This window comes from Dendropsophus ebraccatus, chromosome 11 (genome assembly GCF_027789765.1).
Source record: "Dendropsophus ebraccatus isolate aDenEbr1 chromosome 11, aDenEbr1.pat, whole genome shotgun sequence".
In the NCBI taxonomy this organism is placed as follows: domain Eukaryota; kingdom Metazoa; phylum Chordata; class Amphibia; order Anura; family Hylidae; genus Dendropsophus; species Dendropsophus ebraccatus.
The window spans coordinates 44,785,584-44,808,602 of NC_091464.1; the positions used below are offsets into that span (position 1 = coordinate 44,785,584).

The 23,019-nt window shown below is 40.5% G+C and overlaps 1 protein-coding gene across 5 annotated transcripts in view; it reads right to left on the minus strand.

The window, feature by feature from the left end:
* Positions 1-23,019, minus strand: part of RAP1GAP2 (RAP1 GTPase activating protein 2) — a 384,075-nt gene that overhangs the window by 222,393 nt on the left and 138,663 nt on the right. For 2 of the 5 annotated variants that reach the window (XM_069944752.1, XM_069944745.1), the window contains exon 1: positions 3,720-4,584. The exons of the other annotated variants lie outside the window; for them this stretch is intronic. In XM_069944752.1, coding sequence (XP_069800853.1) covers positions 3,720-3,826 — 107 coding nt within the window. In that variant the 5' untranslated portion in view covers positions 3,827-4,584. Of the gene's footprint in view, positions 1-3,719; positions 4,585-23,019 lie in introns of those variants that run through there. 5 annotated transcript variants of the gene reach the window in all.

Consider the following 23,019-nt stretch of genomic DNA (forward strand, 5'->3'; position numbering starts at 1 on the left):
GAAAATCAGTCCGATGAAGGAACTAAAGGCAGAAACCAGAGAATCCATAGAGCCCCAGAGCAAATCTTGGACACACTATATCTGACAACATGGGAAGCAAAGGGGTTCAAAACATGAAAGCTAATGGTTCCGAAGGTCTCTATTCTAGCACCATGTCTTTTCTTCTTCTCCTTAGTCTCCCTGTAAATTGCTATGAATGTTCCATCCTTTCATTCCATCGTCCATAGTGATCAGTAACTTCACCTTTCCTCTAAGTGCACATCTCCCTCCTTGGTTGCTACGCAGCATCTGCTATGCCTGCTAGGCTTCCATTTACACCCATAACAGGGACATACTCTTATCTTTTCACCACAGCAGCAGAACTGCAAGGCGTGAAGATTTCCAAGAGCTCAAAATGACATTTATACGTATAAGACTTCATGTATCAATCTATGGCAGCAAACACCAAGCATGTTGTATAATATGGGCTTCTGACTTGTTAGATTTATCAGTGTATGCTGCTTCCTTCCAAACACTGACAGTGACAATATTGTGACATACAGAATGTGCCAGCTAGGTATGAAGTGTCACCCTGGCTCACTGATGCCTATAGCACTGGGGCAACAGGTTCTACATGGTGTTTGTATGCTTCCTCTATATTTGTATAGGTGTTTTCTGGGTATTCCCATTTCTTCCCACACTATTAGAATGATCGCTTTCCTATTTCCTACGGAATTATAGCAGCCAATGTAGGGGAGGTAAATTCTGCTAGGGGCAAAGAGAAGTGCTACTCTTGTATGTATTATGGAACATAATACATAGAATAGAATAAATATTATAAGACATGATTCACAGATATGATGCAAAACAAAGTCTATTTAATAGCTGAAAGTTCTGGCTTCATGGAACATCCCTCAAACACGTGAAAATAAATCATTTTTTTATTAATGGACAATGTAATTTGAGATCAAGTCAAGGAGAAAATTATTATAAAAAGTACTTTGTCGCGCCTTCGTAGGCTTTTATGATGCCTGAATTCTCTGAGGCCTGGACTTCACTAATGATAAACAACATTCTACATCAAGTTGGTTCCAACATTCCCACTGACAGATAAGTGTTTCAGGACTGAACCTTGTCATGGGCCAATTATTTCAAATGACACCATAATATTTCAATCAGAGAGAGATCCAGACTGTTTGCCGGTCATGTCATTGAGATGATTTGTATATCCTGAAGCTTTCATGTTTTAAGGTGCGTTATCATTGTGGAAAACTATTTTATAATTATCAACCCTGTTTTTGATCAAATGAGGAAAGTATCAATATTTTCTATGTGTAACTTTCATTAATGAATGAGCAATGACTACCATCTGCCCTGGTCCTTTACCTGTCATGAAGCCCCATGTTATAAATATCTGGAAAAATATGAAATGTTTCTTCAGAAGTCATCTTCTTATGATTTATTATTAATGACACCAGACCAAAGTCCTAGTACCCGAGCCTTGACCAATGCAGATTGGGATTCGTCCTTGAATACCACTTTCATGTAATCCTCCATACTCCATGATCCCTTCTCTTTCTAACTTTCTTTTGCTCTGTTTAATCTGCTGGTTTTCATTTTGCATTTCTATATGTAAATTCTATTTCATTCAGTCAGTTTCTTACACTTCTGTCATAAACACTGCTTCCCATTTCTGCCTATTACTTTGTTTTGTTGAGCATTTTCTACCTTCAGGGCATATACATTTTTTAACCTGGCACTTTAAAGTCTTCCTTTGTCTACTTGTATGTTTTTCTTTTAAAACCGTTCACTTTTATTTATACCTGCACAACCTTTACATACATCTTACTGGGAACAACCAACATCTTTGGCCAAACAAAGTTATTTTCCATCTTGCGCTTTACAACTCTTTCCAGTGTTACAGCTGACAATGCTGTTGCTGAGAGCCTTGTTTCCTTTAGATTAGCCAAGTCCCACAGTTTGTTAAGGTCTGTAAGCACTTTCCTATTTTACTTCCCCATCCCAGCCCCCCCACAAAAAAAAAAAAAAAAAATAATCAACACCACTAAGTGATTCCTTTCTTTTTCCTGTACTTGGTCTGGTAAAACATGTGATTAATAAAATTATGAACATTATTGGTCAAAGTTACAGAAATGTAGAATAAGATGTTAATGACATATTGTGTATTACAGTATCTTGGGCTACTATGTCATAGATAGCATAATGTCAAGCATTATACAAATGATTAGTGACATTGTGGGTTAATACCAGTTCGTCCTCTGTCACACTTTGTTTTCCTTTTGCCCTTCTGCAACCCCCCCAACACACTTCTAGTGCTAATGACTTATTGTTATCCTACTACACTCTTCATATACAGTATCTGCCTCAGCAGGTCTTGTGTTATTCACAGTTCGCTTGTTCTCCCACTCTTGTTTTCACTACCCCCTCACCATCCCACAGTCAGTGATTGTACTAACACAATGAGTAATCACAACTCTTCAGTGCTGCACTACAGTATATGAAGGCCACACACACAGAAAGGCATCTACTATGGGGATCACCAAATAAATCATATGTAATAGAATAAGGGATCATGCACATCAGAAAATTAAAGTTAAAGTTTCGTACCCTCCCCCAATAACCAACCATTCTAGCTCTACCTTCCTTCCAAAATATGCTTTTTATAATAATTTTTCCAGTATATTCCAGTGGCATTCCAGACTAGATCCATCATAATGCTTTTTCTTCTCTTCCAGATGTGACCATTTTCTATATAATAATGGACTTATGGTACTTTTAGGTATAATGTATTCTATAGCTGTTATTTTTTTTTTTTTGTATTTTGTCCTTTTTGTCATAAGATTAGCCATTGTTTTAGCACAAAATATTGGTGTTTCTCATGGGGAATATGAAAAAACTGGTATAAGCAGTGAAAGTTACCAAAAAATTCTGTAACAAGCCTCCCCTACCTGGTGTAAAGCAGTCATGTACACACATGTAATTACATAGTAGAGCAGATAGGGACCAGGCTGCATAGGTAAACATTGGGGACAAGGATTACTTCCATAGGTTCAGGAAACCTGCATCTGCACTGATGTGGATCTGACATCTGATTTATTCAGGGTGCACCATAAAAGTGTGAATGGACTCGTAGGTGTGTGAATGTGTTGAGAACAAGGGAGTATCTTTATTCTTGTTAATGACGAGGATAATATTATTATTTCAGCTTTAAGCCATGTTAGTTGGATGAAGTTGTCACCATTACAGCCCATTCCAGGTGATGGCAGTGTGCGATGGAGAGTAAAGTACAGGATTATCAAAGCCACAGATCTGGAATGGTATACATAGTATATACTACACTACTGATAAATGACTCTCAATAACTCATAATTGTCATTTTCACTATTCTCTGTGAAACAAGATTTTCTATTCAAGCAACGATAAGCTCTTCTATGATGAAAAACCTATTAGACACAAGCCATAGCTTGGCCTGTCCTTGTCACTCCCTATATCAGAGACGTTTTGCAACGTGTGCTCGAAATTCTGTGGGTGTCATGTGACAATCAGGAGCACACGCCAATAACCACAGTGACAGTTCTAAAAAGGTGCCAATTCACCGTAACTGGCAGCAATGCTACAAACCTCAAGGTGAGACCACTGTAACGGTGGCCGACATGCACCAAGAAACAAGCAGATATGTAACTGTAGGGATAAGGACAATGATGTGTGTGCAGCATTACCTCCTCTCTCTATTCTGTTTCCTTGATTTGTGTAGCAATCCAATTAAAACCACAGCCGCTCGAATTCCAGCTTTTTTCGAATGCATCCTTTCCGTCGGTTGTGACATACTTATTAGATCCCAGGGCCACCGTCTCCAAGACCAAAGTAAAAAAAACTTAAGGAGTTAAGGCTGCAGTAGGACCTATGTGTTCCCCTTCTTTCAACGTCTGCAGAGTAAATGCCGAGACAAGTGACTTTGAGGTCACTTGTCGCCGTGATCCCGGGCACACTCCTGCAGGTTCAGCCTTTCTCTCGGTCCTTGTCATTCAGTTACTAGGACAATTACGGCAACGGCAGACTACTACAAGTCACTTTCCAAAGTGCTGCAGCCTCATCCCAGCTGGAATACGTCCATCCGAAGACCAGCCGTCAATGTCCGTTCCCACAGGATTCACCGGCTCACAAATATTCCAAGACAAGTTTCAGCTCACACATAGGGGAGTGTGTGAATCTCCTTCCCAGATCCATAATTTGCTAGGAGACACAGACACACAACCAGGGCTAAACAGGGATGTCATGAAATCAAAGCCCAGGAGAGAGGGGGGGGGGGAGAAAAACAAACACACACACGGCACAATGGCTCTGAGTTGGCTCTGCACCTGCCGGATAAAATATTAACTTTCACCAGCAAGATGATGCTGAGTGTGTGTGAAGTAGGCGGTGGATTGAGGAGCATCTTTGCCTGCACAGGCTGGGGAGACCAGGATCTGCAAGGTGGGTGTTTCCAGACGGATTATTTCCTCCTCTTTCCTCATTCTTTCTTTACTCGCTGCAGAACGTTGGAGATGAATTTTGTCACATCCAGGGAACAGCTAGAAGTCTGGGGAGAGTTCTACAGAACTGGATTTGTGTCTGCATTGATAGAAGCGACGAGCCAGCGCAGAGCCATCGGAGGCGGGGCACATATCATATTTAACCCTATCTTTTCTATGCTCTATGTATAAGTACACTTGCAGATGTAGCAAAGCTGGGATGGTCAGGTCACAGAACTCATTGATATAGCACCATGCCATGGCTGCACTGGTTTCTTAATAGGATTGCAGGTATCTTCATTATCTTAATTCAGGGCATAAACATGATGCAAAAGCACAATGACAAAGTCAGATCTGCTGCATCTGTTTCTCGTCATGAAAGAGAGGGCTTTAGGAGCTCATTATTATCTAAATATCATAGCAGTTGTATGTGCTAGGAGGATTTCAATTTAACTAAAAAAATATTTCTGCAGAGAGGATTATTTTAGGAGGAGGCAGAAGCATAACTCATTGGGGGTATGTCACATTCATTTTGCGCCAGTATTTTGACAGAAAAAGGTGTTTTTGCGCATGGTGTGTATTTTTGTGCAACATTTATTAAGCCATTTGCACTATTTTTTCGCTACTTTTAAGCCAGATTTATCATGTGGAATTTTTGGTTTTATGCAAAATTAATTGTGCAGCAGTACTCCAGTCAGCACAAAATTACACAATATTTATCCAGACCTGTGTTCCTAATGAGAATTTTGTACAGCACGGAAAAAGTGTGCAAATGCAAAATTGTTGCTCAAATGATACCTTATGTACAGCCAGTAAGGAGTCTTTTTTATTATTATCATTAATATAATCAATTAAAATCCTAGTTAGTTATCTGATAATTTGGTGAAATAGACATGTCATCAAATATGTCAAAAATTACATGGCAGCGCTATCCACTCTCGGGCAACCTGCTCTGTGTGTCTATGTAGCCCCGTAGACTTCCATTGATGGACTCTGTAATGGAGAAAGGGCCAAGAAGTGAATGGTACCACTGCTGAGACCTCTCCCCTGCTATATCTCCTGATCACAGCAGGTGGCATCAGTGAGACCGCTGTGATCAGTAACATTTCCCATGTCTATTGACATTTGAAAAGTTATATTTATTGACAGGTACACTTTAAGGCCAGGTTCACACAAGGTATGACAACAGCCGTGTCACTGAACGGCCATTGTCAGTGAAGTTCACCTCCCTTGACCTTAATTTCTTCTTAATTGGAATGCGGGTGCATTCCGGTGTGCCAGCATTCCAATTACCCATAGCAGACAATGTAAAGTGTGGCTGGAACCATACTTTACATTGTCTGCACTGTCAGTTTCGTCAAACTGACATGTTAGTTTTCTGTGAGGCCGCATGAAATCCTGGCCGCAGTGTATACAGTGTGTGTACACTGCGGCTGAGATTCCATAGTAAGTAAATTGATTGGCCACAGTGATTAAATAACAGCCGTTGTTTAATCAAATTATTAGTTGTGTGAACGTGGTCTAAAGGGGTTAGCCAGGCTTACAAAAACATAGTTGCTTTCTTCCAGAAACAGCACCATGCTTGTCCTCAGTCTGATGTTTTTGCAGCTCAGGGCCATTCAGCTGAATTGCAATACCAATCACAACCTGGACACTGGGGTGGTGTTGTTTTTTAAAGAACATAGCTGTGTCAAATCCTGGATAACTTCTTTAAGATCTTGTATTAACCATCATAGCCTGAAGAACAGTTATTGCTCATTTTATTGTCTCCTATAATCTCTAAAAAGCCTCATATAAATGGGTAAGTTAAGTGAAAAAGATGTTTTTTAACTTTTTATATTACATTTTCACATCTACATATAATATGGCCTATACATTTGTTACTTCAAAAGCTGAAATAAAAATTCTTGCAAAATAACTGAATCTATGGAACCTGACCTTAGTGTTCCCTCTTCTGAGTATCCTCAGAGATTACATTTCCATCATGGCCTTTTCAGGGCAATAATGAATGCAGTAAGTGCTGGAAGACAATCCGCTATTCTCTCATGGTTGACATGCTAAGTGAAACCATCCCCAGTGGTTGGCACTCATATTGCTGTAGATGATGTAGATTTTTATTAGAATATTGGTTTCCTAGAAACTAGCAATAATGATGATTGTACAGTAGATATTACTAGCAGTGGTATTGCTGAGTTATGTGAACTTCTAGGTTTGTAAATGTCGCTAATACATGTATTTTTCTGTCTATCTATCAATCTGGAACTACTGTATTTACTGTAAGTAATAGATCCTTAGCAGCAGTCTTTTTACAGTTTTTTTGCACCAATAACAGGGGTGAAGAAAAGAGAAAAGTATCCGACTATAATTTATACTTTCCTTTTCTCTTGTACCCCCTCCTTAAAAAAAAAGTTAGATGTGTGACGTGTGATTCCAGTCCTAGAGTATGTTCACACAACAAATGGGCAGCATATCTGCCAAATGTGAACACATACCTCCCAACTATCCCGGATCTGGTGAGACAGTCCCAATTTTGGGGCAATTTCCTGCCACCCTGGGACAGCCCCCATGTGTCTCACTACATGATGAGTGTGGTGTATCACCACGGGTGTTGCTATTGGTTACACCCTTCATAAAAGCTTGCACTTTTTGCAGTGTAAGTGGTGATGTAGTAGTGTCAAAGTTTCGCCACAAGATGTCGCTATTGCAAGTATGTGTATTCAGTGTTACACAGCTGTAATATTGAAAGGGTTATTGTTTATTTATATGTCACATGAATCTGTGAGCCAATGAGAGTACTTTCTTCTTCTATCATTTCTCTCCTTACTTCTCGCATATGCATTCTTCACCCATTCAAAGCACATCTTACAGGGGCTGTAGATAGGAAATCACATGGGTAGAGGAATTTTAGTGTCTTTTGTAATTGGACTTTGTAGAGGAAGGACACAAGCCAGAACGCTGTCTACAGTGGTCCAGTTGGGCCCTGGCCCTCTGCCAGGTCCCATCCTCCTCTCTGCTCTTCTGATCCTCTACTCTTACCTCTCAGCCCGCAACCCAATCAGCACGACTGTACCACTCTCTATACTCTCATCACAGATCTGGATCCTAAAGTGTCTTACATTAGGCTGCGTTAACACTAAGTATATTTCAGTCAGTATATGTATATTTCAGTCAGTATATTTCAGTCAGTATTGCAACCAAAACCAGGAGTGGATTAAAAACACAGAAAGGCTATGATCACACAATGTTGAAATTGAGTGGATGGCCGCCATTTAATGGCAAATATTTGGTTATATGGCGGCCATCAACTCAATTTCACCATTGTGTGAACGGATCCTTTGTGTGTTTTTAATCCACTCCTGGTTTTGGTTGCAATATTGACTGAAATATACTGACTGAAATATACGTAGTGTGAACGCAGCCTAAGGCTGTATCCATGTTTTCCAGGCAACCTTAATGAGTCCAACCTCTTCAGCCATCGGTATTCAAATATCGTAAGATCGGACTCAAGTGTGCTCAAGTAGCACACGTCTCTAATTTCTAGAAACGACAGGGGAGGATTTTTTCCCCCTATACTCTGTCATATTAATTTGCCTAGAGGATATACCTAGCATATTCATAATTTGTCATCGCTGCGGGGGGTTTATTGGTTCTGCCATACTGCATTGTATTTAGAGTCAGCAGTAAAGACTTTTACCTTCCCGCTTACAGTTTACAAATAGAGACAAATAATAGCAGCAAAGTATTGATAGATCCTTGTCATGAAAGAGTTGCTATGGAGTCACAGATGGTAAGTGCCTTTGAGAGTTTTATGTAGCTGAAAACTAAAAGAAAATCATTGCTGGGTTGTATGCATTTGCTATTATACCTGTGATTTGCCTTTCCTAAGAGCACCGCAGATCCCATACTTCACAGTTAGGCTTGAAAGTCGGGGCATGGAATTGGGCTCAGGACAAGAGGAATAAGAAGTAAGCACTACTCACGGGCCTCAGAACTAATAATCTGCTATGGCTCGGTTGGATCACCCTGCATCATATCTGTTCTATGGCGCATGGCTTCACGCACATCACAAGTGGGAACATGAGAACACAGTGTAGGCCAATTCAGAGCCTGTTGACAGGTAGTTGTAAGGGGAATATCAGCATGTGTTGAGCATGTTACCATGTCAATGAGGTTATTCATGTATTCAGGTGCCTGGCATGTGTCAGGCTTCAAAGAATCTGGACAGACTGTACAGCTTAATTCATGAAGAATTAACCATTTATTTTCCAGACTAATGAGGCTGGTGATAAAAGATGTTTCAAAAATGGATTACTTATACCTTTATGTTATAATAAAAGAAAGTATTTTAAGAAAGAAGCTTAGCTTCTTTGTAGATGCACCACAATTTTGCTGCTATAATGTATGTCTGATCTTCTGATGGGCAGGTGGCCAAATGTCTGACATACCAATACTCATTCATAAAAGATGGTGCAAAACATGTATAGCAACCACACTGCAACTTTGTATTCTGCTTTAGGAAATCCACAGCTTTAAGTGATGTGTTGAGTCATAAGGGGAGCTAATACAAAGAGGCACTTGAACAGTATCTGACAACAGACATAAACTTTCACCATCACCATTTCTAGATAATTAAAAAATAAAATAAAATAAAAATATTCTCATATTTGGCCATTTATGCATAGTAAATTCCCTCCAGAATTCTCAGGCCCAGTTCCCATGTTTATAATAGTCTTTTAAACCTGCATTTCCTTTGTTCTGTGCATATAATGCTAGTTTGCTAGCATTTTTCTGACTAAATAATTTCAAAAATTATAATTTCTGCTTATCTGACCAGGAGTGCAGTGATATAGTAGGGAGCCCCTACAATGGTTAGCTGTAGAGTTATACATTATACAACTTTATTGACTCACAGTACAGCTCTCTGCTATGTGATGATAATCCTCTGTATTCTATGAGATTCCTCTTGCTTGTGATGGGTAGATTTATCCCTGTCAGCTCTTATAAACAGGACACTGAGTGGAGATTTGTATGAATGAAGGATTCTCTTACTTTCTCTACCTTTACTGTGGATGTTCACTTATTATACTCAATAAAATACATCAATAACAACTATGTTGTGTGTTATTACTTCACTTAAAGAAAGCCTGTCAGCTAGGTCAGCCCCCCAACCCACCCCTGGACAGGAATAAAATACCAATAAAAGAACAACTGAACCTCTAATATATTACAACATATGAATTTTATTGTTAAAATTACAATACAATAACAAAATGATAAATAAATACACAATGATCCATGGCTGACAGAATGTTAAAAACGACAAACATACAATGAGGAGGCTGCTACTGATGGACACGAGTAAATAAATAAATAGATAAATGGATGGTAGACTAAAGTGCTGGGTATAGTACAGAAAGAGCTATGAGTAAATAATTATATAGTAAACAAGCTAAAAAAAGTGCTATAAAGAATTCATAGATCTAAACTAGTGAAAAGGATACCAAAGTGTCATACCGTAAATGATAGAAATCAATGTGTCCACCGGCTGCCCCCCACCCCAACGCACGTTTCCACCCCTGGACAGGGCCCGGCATACATACCGGCTCCTGCGTTTCCCGGTCTCAGTCCCGCCACGGAGATATGGCTGTCGGCTCATCAGCGCGCTCAATATGTAGATGAGCTGAGATGAGTCCGATGACGATAGGAAATCACTGCAGCAGGGAAGCGCAGGAGCCGGTATGTATGCCGAGCCCTGTCCAGAGGTGGGGGTGGGTTCAGGAAGGCTGACCCGGCTGACAGGTTCTCTTTAAGGTCCTCATTCACTTTAGTCAAACTTTGCAAGAATGATCAACTGTCTAACATGCATGAGAGCCTCCGAAGTCCTCCTTATAGATTGTAAGCTCTCACGGGCAGAGTCCTCTTTCCCCATGTACCAGTTGGCCATTTGCCTTCAATGTATCTTGATCTTGTAATGTTCCTGTTTGTTAAGCCCTATCACTTGTATAACACTCTGAAATTAAGGGTGTTTTATAAAGAAATAATAATAATAATAATAATAATAATAATAAAGTCTCCCCGGAAGATGATGTCAGGAAAGAGAAGGGTTGGGCATGTTAGAATTCCACAGCTAGGCCCTATTCACACAGAGAACCACTACCAGAGTTGTCTCTCTACAGAGAATTCATGAAAATTTGGCTGTACCAAATAAGTATGGTGATATTGAGATAGATAGCTATCATTCCGCCAACACATATTAAAAGTGAATGCCACCTTTAGATTCTGTTTGTCCATGATTGAGACAGTTAACAATCAGACTGCCTTTTATCAATCAATGCAGAAATCCATGTAATTACACTTACAACCATTGGCGTAGCTACCATAGAGGCAGGGTAGGCAGTTGCTATGGGGCCCGTGCAGGAGGGGGGCCCGAGGAAGAAGGTAAAAGCATGTGTCCTTCTGCTTAACCCATTATGTACTGCAGTGTGTAAGTGGCCCAATTTTACTTACATGCTGCAAAAAGGGTTAATAAGCAGAAGACAGAAATCTCTGCCTCACTGCACTGATAACCTCTGACCTCTGTACTGTAGGAATGGAGAATGTGTAGAGCAGAGGTCAGGGGGTTATCAGTGCACCAGCAGTAAGGCATATATATATATATATATATATATATATATATATATATATACACACAGTGCTTTGTGTTGTACGTAGGCAAGGATGCTCGATGCTATCTAATACATCTCAACAAAAAGACTATATGCAACCACTGGTTCTTCCTGCCTGGTCAAGGTTATAATGTCTATAAATTCAGTCTTGACTTCTATCCCAGACATTTGTCCCTGTCCCAACAGATAAATCCTCATGCTGAAAATAAGCATAGATAATTCTGCAGAACTAATGGAAGTGCTATTTCTACACCTCTGTCATGAACTGTAAGCTAAATCTGTATAAGCTACGTGAATCTCTAGTGGAATGTGATCTATTTTAGGTTGTGTAAACTTCTCTCACCCAGCCTGACCCCACAGCTCATATGGAGTCTTGTCTGAACGCTCAGCAGATGACGCTTTAGGATAAGACAATCCCAAAGGTGTAAAGCTTACCGTCTGAGAACATGCAGGTCATCCTAGAAAGCTTCACTTCATTTTATGGACATTAAAGTGACAAACCATTCATAAGAAATCAAAGTATGTGATGCATGCTGTTGAATCTGGGGTGCGCCAGAAGTATGTCTGACATATAAAAAGTAAGAGGCAGAGAGCTGTCATGTGCAGATCTATCTCTGTTTGCAGGTTCTACAATAACATTAATATTGGCATGGGGAGCACCTTATATGTAGGCTCACACTGCAGTGACCACTATTGGCAGGGAATGGTCAACACGTGGAGAGATTAGCATCAGGATTTTCTAGTTTCTGAACATTATATTGATATCTAAACAGTCTTCGGCCACGTTCCCACAATTACTGTACGTCACCACATGCAGACGAAACCAGACCCTCATGCGGTAACCAATAGGTGTATGGCCAATAATCCTGGTAACAGCACGTGACTACAAGGGAAGAAATGGGAGCCTGGTTTCGGCCACATGCATTCCTCTACATGTAGAAACATTGTCTGAATCACGTTCTTCATGGTTTTTAACGGCTTAAAACGGAAACAAATCTTCACATTGAATCAATGATAAGAGCTGTCTGCATAATTTCTGAGGGAATTCTCACCACAGGATTGGTAGATTGGGAGGTAATAGCTCCAGGTTTAAAAAATGGATAACACTGCCATACCAGACCTAAACAATACCACCATACTGTGACTAGATAGCATTGCTATACCAGACCTGACAAATATCACCATACTGTGACTAGATAACATCGCTATACCAGACCTGACAAATACCACCAAACTGTGATTAGATAGCATTGCTATACCAGACCTGACAAATATCACCACACTGTGATTAGATAGCATTGCTATACCAGACCTGACAAATATCACCACACTGTGATTAGATAGCATTGCTATACCAGACCTGACAAATACCACCATACTGTGACTAGATAGCATTGCTATACCAGACCTGACAAATACCACCATACTGTGACTAGATAGCATTGCTATACCAGACCTGACAAATACCACCATACTGTGATTAGATAGCATTGCTATACCAGACCTGACAAATATCACCATACTGTGACTGGATAACACCGCCACATAAGACCTGACCAATACCGCTATGCTATTACTTGATAACACTGCCATACCAGACCTGACCAATACCACCATACTGTGACTAGATAACATCGCTATTCCAGACCTGACCAATACCACCATACTGTGACTGGATAACACTACTATACCAGACCTGACCAATACCACCATACTGTGACTGGATAACACCACTATACCAGACCTGACCAATACCACCACACTGTGACTGGATAAATCCCCCCTCTCAAAAAGACACTAGATTTACTGGCAAGCCTGAAAGTCTGATGGGAGGTGGGAGACTAAAAAAAATAAAAACAAAAAAAGTTCTCTCCTCACCTTGCTCCCTGGTGCTGCCGTCCTCCACCCCCCCCCCCCCCCCCCCCCTGAAAGGTGCTGGCATTGATATTTCATCATACCTAACCCCTATATCCACCAACATATTCTGTCAGTGGAGAGTTGGGGAACCTCATACATTTTATACTGACAGCCACAGTATACAAGTGGACAGTTCAGATAACAGATGTACAAATTGTATAGGGACCTTAACACTTATCATGTCTGCTAAACTACTATCCACACCAATATGTAGGATGTATTGATTTGCAGCATTTGTTGGGGTCTTGCACTACCACCAGAGGTAGGCTTATCACATGTCTGCTATATTATAAGAAAGATTGCTATAACCTTGTTCTATTCTGTCATTGCATCTGTTAAATGTATGTAAAAGTTGTTTAATATGGATATAACCACTACCGTGTCCCAAATTCTTCATATATTTATACATCTATACTAATTTTTCACAACTGATTGCAAGTGACCTGATGCAAACACACCCAGATTGATATATGTATTAGTCATTCTTTAACAAAGAAGAAAAAAGATTACATTGGGTTTTGAAGTGGTTCCTTCTAAGCTGTGGGCAACTGAATAAACAACCCCCTTGGCAGTGAATGAGTTACTCTAGCAGCACCATTGGCATACCACCTCTTTGTGACCTTAGATTAAGTGGTCTGCAAGGCATTTGCTGTTACAATTAATGCCTTGTAAATTAAATAAGAGTACAGCCAGCTGAGTGAGCGACACAGCTCGGAAAAAGGTCCTCTCTTGCCAAATGTTCAGCTACGTTCTGCTCAGAATGCTGCAGCTGTTACTATTCCATTGCACAATTCTGCTTTCTTTTCCATTACCAGCTTGAATTTATGGTATTATTAACCCAATAAATGCCCACTAAAAGCCGGAGAGATCAGTTCCATCTGCATCTCGCCTCTTTATTGTGATGCTCCCGTACAGCGCACACACCCAGGTCTCAGACGTTCTCTAACATCTATATCCTGCCTGAGGTTGGATGTACTTGGCATTATGAATGAAATTGTTACTTGTGAAGCCAGGGCAGCAGTTTACTAATCTTCATGTGATTATGACATCAGCCAGATACAGGAGTTGAGAAAAAGCTTGTAATGCTCTCATCCTCTGCATTGCAGTAACATACTTTACCCAGCAACTTTGCCTCTAGATATTTGAAAGTCTTAAATGTTAAGAGGAGCAAATCCAAAATCTGAATGCAATGATTGCAGTCTTGCATTGGAATGTTTCATAGTCTTGTCCATAATTGCAGATTTAAAGGGGTACTCCAGCGGGGGGGCACTTTTTTGCTGGGATCAAGGAGGAGGTGGCTGAGGAAAAAGACGTCCACTCACCTCCCTGGTTCCAGCGGTGGGTCCCGCATCGCGGCGCTCCGGTTCCTGGCCGCTTCATGGTGTCTGACGCTACGTCTCAGGTCCGCTCAGCCAGTCAGTCACAGAGGCGGGATCTGAGCGGACTTGAAACGGATCCCGCTTCCGTCACTGACCGGCTGAGCGAACCTGAGACGTAGCGTCTCGGGCCACATCAGACACCAGGAAGCGGCCGGGAAACGGGCACCGGAGAGCTGCGATGCAGGACCCGCCGCAGGAATCGGGGAGGTGAGTGGACGTCTTTTCCCTCAGCCACCTCCTCCCTGGTCACAGCAAAAAAGTCCCCCCCCCCCACTGGAGTACCCCTTTAAGGCTGTTCACAATCACACTGTCCATAATCCGCGAAAATTGACAAGCTCTAGTACGGACCATAATTATGACATAGATTGTCCCATAGACATCTTTTGCAAAACCATAATTTTGGCAAAAGAAACATCCACAACACCCGCAAAATCCATAAAAAATACAGATGTGTAATAATTTTAAATTATTTCCACTTATTTAACTAAGGCTGTGTTCACTCACAGTCAAGATGACGGGCACTTTTTTTGGACAGCCATCATTTAATGGCAAAAGTGTCCACCATTTTGACATAAATGTTTCATCCTTCTAAAAATTTATAAATAAATTGGCAGCTAAATGTTAACAAGTAAGGGGTTTCCCTACGGTTAGGCATGCGGTTTTCAAAAAGATCAATCTTGATCAGAGGAAAATAATCCAAAGGACTTTTATTTTACTCCACAAAAAACTCACATGGCAGCAGTCAGCTTGCTGCTTTCCACCTTGTAACATAGTACAAAACTTCACAATCCACACCATCATTTACACCTGATGGGGTTTTATACCCTTGGGAACTCCCACAATGCTTTGCACATTTCCCTATAAAACCCCTGAGTTTCTGCTGGTCTGCCTCTTACATGGTCAGAGCACACACCTTGCTGCAGCTGCTCCAGGCAGGTAAGGAAAAAGAAAATACACAATTGTTATAATGTTATATTTTACATCACAGCACTTTTACTTAGTTTTGGTACATTGTTCCCTGGTGGCAATACTAGAAATGAGAGGAAAAATGAGAACATTAGGTGGCCAGCCCAATGAGAAAGTTTACAAATAGTTTTTTTTTAATTTACATCAATCACATAAACATCTTCACACCTACCCTGTCTGACACTATCCCATCAGGGTTTATAGTGATAGTCTATGTAGGAGAACACCCCTTTGACAAGGAGATCGGTAACACCCAATTGTCAAAATGCTCATAATTATTTTTAGAAATAACAACAGAGGAATGGCACAATGTAGTAATGAAATGAATGGTGCTCAGATCTGTTATTTTATGAGGAATGTAAGGGTTTTCTAGGTGGCAATGACATCCCAGGGACGGGGCCTATGGCACCAATGTAGGTGGGGATATGGGGCATAACAGCCGTGAAGCCCGCCCAAATGGCACTGTCCACCGACGACGTGTATTTTTGAGTGGAGAGACCATCAACAAATCCTTTATAGAGATAGAAGATATGAAAAGTCCAGATTATAAGCTTGTGAATGGGGCTGAGAACTATGGAAAGGGGGGGACAATATCACTTTAATATTTAACCACAAATCCTTATGGCTGTCATCTCGCTTTTCTTGTACTGATGCCCAGCAGAAATAATAAAAGCTGTTTTGTCAGGGACATATTCTTTCATTAAACCCATGAAGATCTGTTTTTGGAATATTCCAAGGAAGTGGCTGCTGTCTGGCTTAGATCTATCTGACAGCCGTCAGACACTTTATAATGAAGATAAAATATTATGCGCTTTAAAGTTTACTTATCCTGGGAGAGCGTCTATGAAGGCCACAGCTTCCTGCGTGCTTTACACATGCTAAATTCTGTCTGCAAGCTCCTGTTACCTCAGAGATGAGCACAAGCTAGGTATCTGTCGGCATACAAATTGCTCCTCTCAAGTACTCGTACCTAAGCTCTTGCTCTTATTCAGGATTCTTATAATGTAGCTAAAATGAAAGTGCCGTCCATGAACAAGCTGTGCATTCAAATAAGGTAGCGTCAAAATGGGTGTCCCAAATTCTGTTAAATGGCTTTCATCCTGAAAACAGATCGTAGTCAATAGATCTGGTGCATTTACATGCAATAGCTTCAGCTTCACCTGCTATATCATATGCAATATAGAAAAAGCAATTGCATAGTTAGCATGGTTAGTATGTCCTTTAGGTTCAACTAAGGGAAGGGAGCAAATTCTACAGCCTTTATTTTGACCTACTATGCAAAAGGTAGGCAAAGAACCCATAAGTAGTGTTAAGTGGAGGTGCCCAGTGTTTGAGTTCAAGAATGTTCTCGGGACCCGAACATTTGACATTTGACTCAAAGCATCTGGAGAAGTTGGATGCTGCCCTAGGACTGCCAGGAAAACATGGATATGTTCAGAGAAGGTTACAAAATCCAAACTGTTTAGCAACTCTGATCAACACTACGCATAGGACAAGAGTACTTTTAAAGTGCTTCCTTGCCCCAAGTGTAAATTAGGCTGAATCAACATTCGAACTAGAATTCTCTCTCTCTATATATATGTATATGTGTGTATATATATATATATATATATATATATATATATATATATACATACAAAAAAGGGGTCCGTGGAGCCTCAGTTACGAGTCTCAAAACACGGGAATAGCCAGATATCCCTCTCTCCAGAGAAGGAAGCCCATTGCCAAGGGGTGCCTCCTAGTGGGGAGAGCACCAAACCACCCTGATACGTAGTCCCTCAGGTCCTACCTCTGTTGCGAGCTTTAGGACCTAAATAGGGTGTTTTGTTGGTCTATTTATCATTGCCCCAGTAGCCAGACTCCTGCTCCACACTGACGAGGGGCAAATACTCCGAAACTGCAGTCTGTGGATGGATGCCTAGCCTTGGTAACCCTTGTCTTATGTTGTTATACTCGCCACAGAGTTAGACTTTGACTCACAGGGGCCACCCTGGTGTTTCCCCATTTAGGTCCTAAAGCTCGCAACAGAGGTAGGACCTGAGGGACTACGTATCAGGGTGGTTTGGTGCTCTCCCCACTAGGAGGCATCCCTTGGCAATGGGCTTCCTTCTCTGGAGAGAGGGATATCTGGCTATTCCCGTGTTTTGAGACTCGTAACTGAGGCTCCACGGACCCCTTTTTTGCATATTCAAATTTTGTATGGGACAATCAATGGAGACTCGTAAATGAGTACTCCATTGGAATTTTTCACTGTTCTCCCTGAGTTCAGTGATTGTTGTGTTTTGTTGGTCTATCTATATATATATATATATATATATATATATATATATATATATGATCTAAAGATGTGATCACATATGTCTTGCAATCTGGAGCCACTCTGGATAAGAATATCAGATGCAAGAAGCTGAATGCATTGCACCCTCCCATGCTGCATAGGCTCAAATGGGGCACAGAGTCAGGCGTATGGGCAAGATGCTGAACCAGTGAACTAGCAAGACTGAAAAAAATGCTGCAGTAAATATCACTGGATTGCTGGACATTTGTGATCCCACCCAGAGCTATTTTGAAAAGATTTACTGTTTCTTTTGAGACTGGCTTCTGAGGTGACTGAGTAGACTGAATACTGCTGGCAGAGGGGTACATGTCTATGGTAGAGATAGGAGAGCATCTGGTCTACAGCTTTTTCATGCATATGGCTTATAGAACAATGGAAACTCTAAATGAGTGCTCCTGTCAGCAGTGCCATCTCTGTCTATTAAAAGCTGACTGTGTGTAGCTATCGGAGGTTCAGAACATCTACCCTCTTGGTGCACTTTGAGTCTCTACCTCCCTCATTCAACGCAACCATCCATCCATCGATCACCTTCCTCTGCAAGAATACACTGTCATATGGACCAGCTCTTAGATGATCGTCACTCAGAATGCAAAATGGCTGTTTGGGTACAATCTTTTCCCTCTCACCTTAGAGGTATCACAGCTGCTCCTTCAATGACTCTGTGGTAGGACTTTACATACATAAAAAATTAAAATGTAAAACATGGACTCCACTAAGCTGTAAAATCATTCTTCCCATTCATGTACCTATTAGTATTCGCAGCCTTACAGTATGTTGTGCCGGAGTAGAAAATCGATCCTACTTAAGTTTGTCAGGCCAATGGATAAATAGGCTTAAATGGTGACAACTGCCTCAATTTAAATTTTACTTGGAAATCCAATGAGGAGCTGCTAATCCATTTATATCATGAAGCGTATAATGGTCTATACATGCACATTACCAAATAACTTCTTACAGTGTATCTGCACTTTCAGATGATTTTTATGTATAAAATGTATATGAAGAGTAACACTATTTCTATCTAATATATATATATATATATATATATATATATATATATATATATATATATATATAATTTTTTTAAATCATTTTTACCTTTTACCTCTAGGGTCCATCGCAAACACAAACAAACACACACACACACACACACACACACACACAAAACATCCTGCCTTTCTATGTTTTTTATCATGCACCCTTAGAAGCAGCAGTTTAGTGGGCATTATAGAGCAGTACTAAGGAGTGTAAACTGTAAATTGAGCACTGGAGTGAAATAGAACACAGTCTTTCTACCTAAATCCTGTTCTCCTCTTTGATCTATCTCATCTATCAATAAAGACTTTAGGTAGTTCTTAGTGTGAATGGTGAGTTGGGAGTTTCCCTTTTTCACTTATACCAATGATTTATTTAAAGCTTGGTGACAGATACACTGGAACTCAGCTCAGCTCCACTAACAGCTTCACTACACTTTTATAATAAAAAATCTTGCTTGATATAATACATTTAGATTAGAGGATTTTATGACATTACTAAAATGATGAAATACTGAAACTAATGTAATGAATGGAACAAGTCACAGGTCTAAAGCATAAAATGATGTCACACAGCAGAAAATATTTTAAATTTAGTGACATCTATTTTATGCCTCAATAAAAAACATGGAGAAATAGAGAGGTGCAGCACTTAAAGATATTGCAGCTGATGGCTGTGCTCCTTCATTTTGATCTCTCCCTCTACGCCTCCCCCTGTGGCTTAGTTTTTGGGTTTGTGTATACATTAAGGGGTTAATAGGGTTGGGTGCACTGTCAGTCCTTTCTTTCCTGTGTTTCTGCCTCCCACCTCTTATACACATGAAACAGCCATGGGTTAAATGCTCTCCCAATTGTACTATACACATCCACCCCTCTGGCAGCAGAACACACCTGAACATTTTTTTTTACCAACATCTCTCAAAACCAGTGGGTTAGCGGCCACCAATATCTAATGACTGTGGACCACCCAGAAACCTCAGACTGCACATGATCCTGTGAGATTGCCATGGTATTGTGGTGTGCATTCTAACCCTAATGGAAAGCAAGAGACATGATGGAATAATGAAAAGCAGAAAACATGATGAAAGCCTCTTGAAAGTATTGTAACTACCATGTACATGTTATGATTCCATTACTGTCAGATGTCAGGTCATAACAACAAAAGCAGCTCCCGATGAGAAGGTCATGACATGGAAGACGAGAAGTACCAGCCATCTTGCCCATTGACTGCCCTCAGATTTATAGGAACTATTAGCAGAGAATTTGACTGTACATCCTTTTCTTATCTATGAGAAAAAAACGTACAATAATGATGAATGCTCAGAAATTCCCTCTGCGCCGCGTCTCTAAGAGCCTTGATGATTCCTTCATAAACACGATAGCGAAGGACGAGGAATCGGTCTCTTATGACATGTCTATAATGAATGGCTTGGGGATTTAAGCCATTATGGTAACCATGTGGAAAAAGTGACAGATCCTCTATTCATTAGTTATAGAAACAATTCTTCATGTATTACTAATATATTGTCACAATTTCACAGCTTAATATATTTAACATATTTGACTTCTCGGCTTGTATAAAGAAAATATATCACAATTAAGGTTAACCTGAAACGTATGGTAATCTCATCAAGAAAATTGCTTCATAAATTCTTTAAACTCAGAATATTAAATTGAAGGCGCTGGTGCATGTATGGCAACTAATGGTTTATCTAGGAGAAGAGCAGAGAACTGTAAATATGTAGGCCCGTGATTGTCTTTGATTTCCCATAGGTGTTCTTGATGGGTGGGCTATTGACTTGTTACTTTACAATTACCATTTCTCAAAACTATGGAAGGTTAAAATGGTGAAAATGTGGCAGTGTATTTATCACATATACTAACCTGTGATGACCGTTTTTCCATGACGCGGCTTCATTCCGGTGCTACAGCAGCGTTCAAATCCCGCTGGCAGCCATGTGACCTTTACCTGTCCCACATCTAAGGAGACTCTTTAATGAATCTCTGAGAACGCTCTAATAGATATGCATTGAAGACAATGATATCTGTTTTTCAAAAGCCCTGGGGAAAGAAGAGGGGTCAGAAGAAACTTGACGTAGGCATTAGTGGGATCTGAACGATATCTGGGTCCAAGCACACAGGCCGGATCCACAGCAGATTTCTTGCTGCAATTTGCATCAAAATCCTCTGCAGATCCCTGGCCTGTAGTTTCTATGAGAATTGGGCTAAAGGGAATTGGGTAATGACCTTGAATGTGTACTTAAAACCATAATCTATGATGGAGATTAAAGCTTTTGTTTATTAAGAAGAAACTCATTAGACCTATGTGAAGAGCCATCTTGGAGCGTCTCTCCCTATCTCCACGCTCACCAGCTTCAGTGCTGCAGACTAATTAGCAGATTGCCATTGACAGTCAAACTTCCTTAACAGCTTGCAGAGGAGAAGTGGCAATGAGAGCCCTCCAGGAAGAGAAACCTCGACAAAAATGATAAATTACATGTAAGATACTGTAAGCTGCGAGCTGTGATTTCCTTTATACATGAAGCACAATCATGCACTACTAACTAAACCTAGCTGTGTGAACCTGGATAGACCTTGGGGGGAAAAGGAGAGAGGTGTATGTGCTTTCCAGCTGGTACTAAGGAAACTAAAGATAAGCCCAAATTTTAGAGCTCATACACACTGACATGTTTTAAGTTGGTTTTGTACAGATTAGAGACCAGCAGCGTTTTCAAAAGTTTGGTTTTAATGTAAAGTTCTGGTTTGTGCTGAACCGAACTTTAATGAACCACACTAATGGTGCGTTTACACAGGCAGATTTATCTGACAAAATGGAATGGAATTGAAAAAAGGAGAAATCTCAGTCTTTCCTTTATGACCCGTTCCCAGTTTACGGTCTGTTCCTGGCTTTGGCTTCAAAAATCTGTCAGATAAATCTGCCTGTGTAAACGTACCATAAAACAGCTAAACACTTGCAGGCATTTAGCTGTTTTACTGCTGTTTGTAAAGGCCACTTATCATACTTACCTTTCTTTGCTCCCTTAATGCCCGTCTTCTCCAGTGATAGCTTGCTGTGACAGCCCCCTATCACTCCTGAAACAAGAGTAACAGCTTACTTGGCCAATCATACGCTGACTTGGACGAGACAGCACTGCGGCCAGTAACTGACTGAATGGGCTGTCCTTTCCCAGTCTAGAGTTTGATTTGATAGCAAACAAAATTTTTTGCAAAGTTTGGAATGGGTTTGGCAGGCTCAACTCGCTCATCTCTAGTACAGATAAACATATAGAGAATATATCAAGACCAACATGAGTGTTGGTCTTACATAAAGCTCCATCCCATGCCCCATGTGGAATTTACTGAGAGGTCCTCTAATCTGAGGCTGCTGTACTGCAGTAGGAGAAATCTATACTTGCTTTGGACCAGATGTAGACTTTTATCACGATTTAACACCTGTTAGCAGACGTAAATCATGATAAATCAGGGAGGAGGCCATCCCCGCGATCCCCTGCCCATCTGTCAAACAAGTAGAATGTATGTTGGAGATTTTTTCCCAACCTCACAGAATGCATTTTTAAAGAAATGCATTCTTATTGTTTAAATTCAGTTTTAATGTTAAACATGGTTGATTTTTTTTTTTTAAGACAAACATGCAACATTTGATTAGCAGTGGCTGAAGAAGTTGGATGCAGCACCAGTGAGTCCTGGAAACCATGGATAAATTCATAGGCTATGTTTCCATTTCAGGAACATAGCGAGGAAAGACTGCTGCCTTGTTATAATCACAGCCGTAAATAACGATCATGAACATTATTTGCCACTGGCATTATAACAAGACCAACACCTTTCCTCGCTATGTTCCTGAAATAGGAACATAGCCTATGGATATATCCATGTTTTCCAGGCAGCTTAGGCAGCTGCATCCAACTTCTTCAGCCACCAGTATTCAAATGCTACACTCTTTGCTCATCTCTAGTGGCTAACAATAGTTGTAAGGTAAAAAGCTATACAAACAATTGTGTGATTATCGAGCCATGTAAAAGGATTGTTAAATAAGGTCTGATCTACTTAATCAGTGCTCACATCAGGCATGGGTCTGCCCATGTATACTGATGATAGGAGTTTTCATTGTAGGCAGCATTCTAAATATACAACAGTCAATATGGAACCTATGGCAATCACACATCATCAACATTTAATGTGCACAAA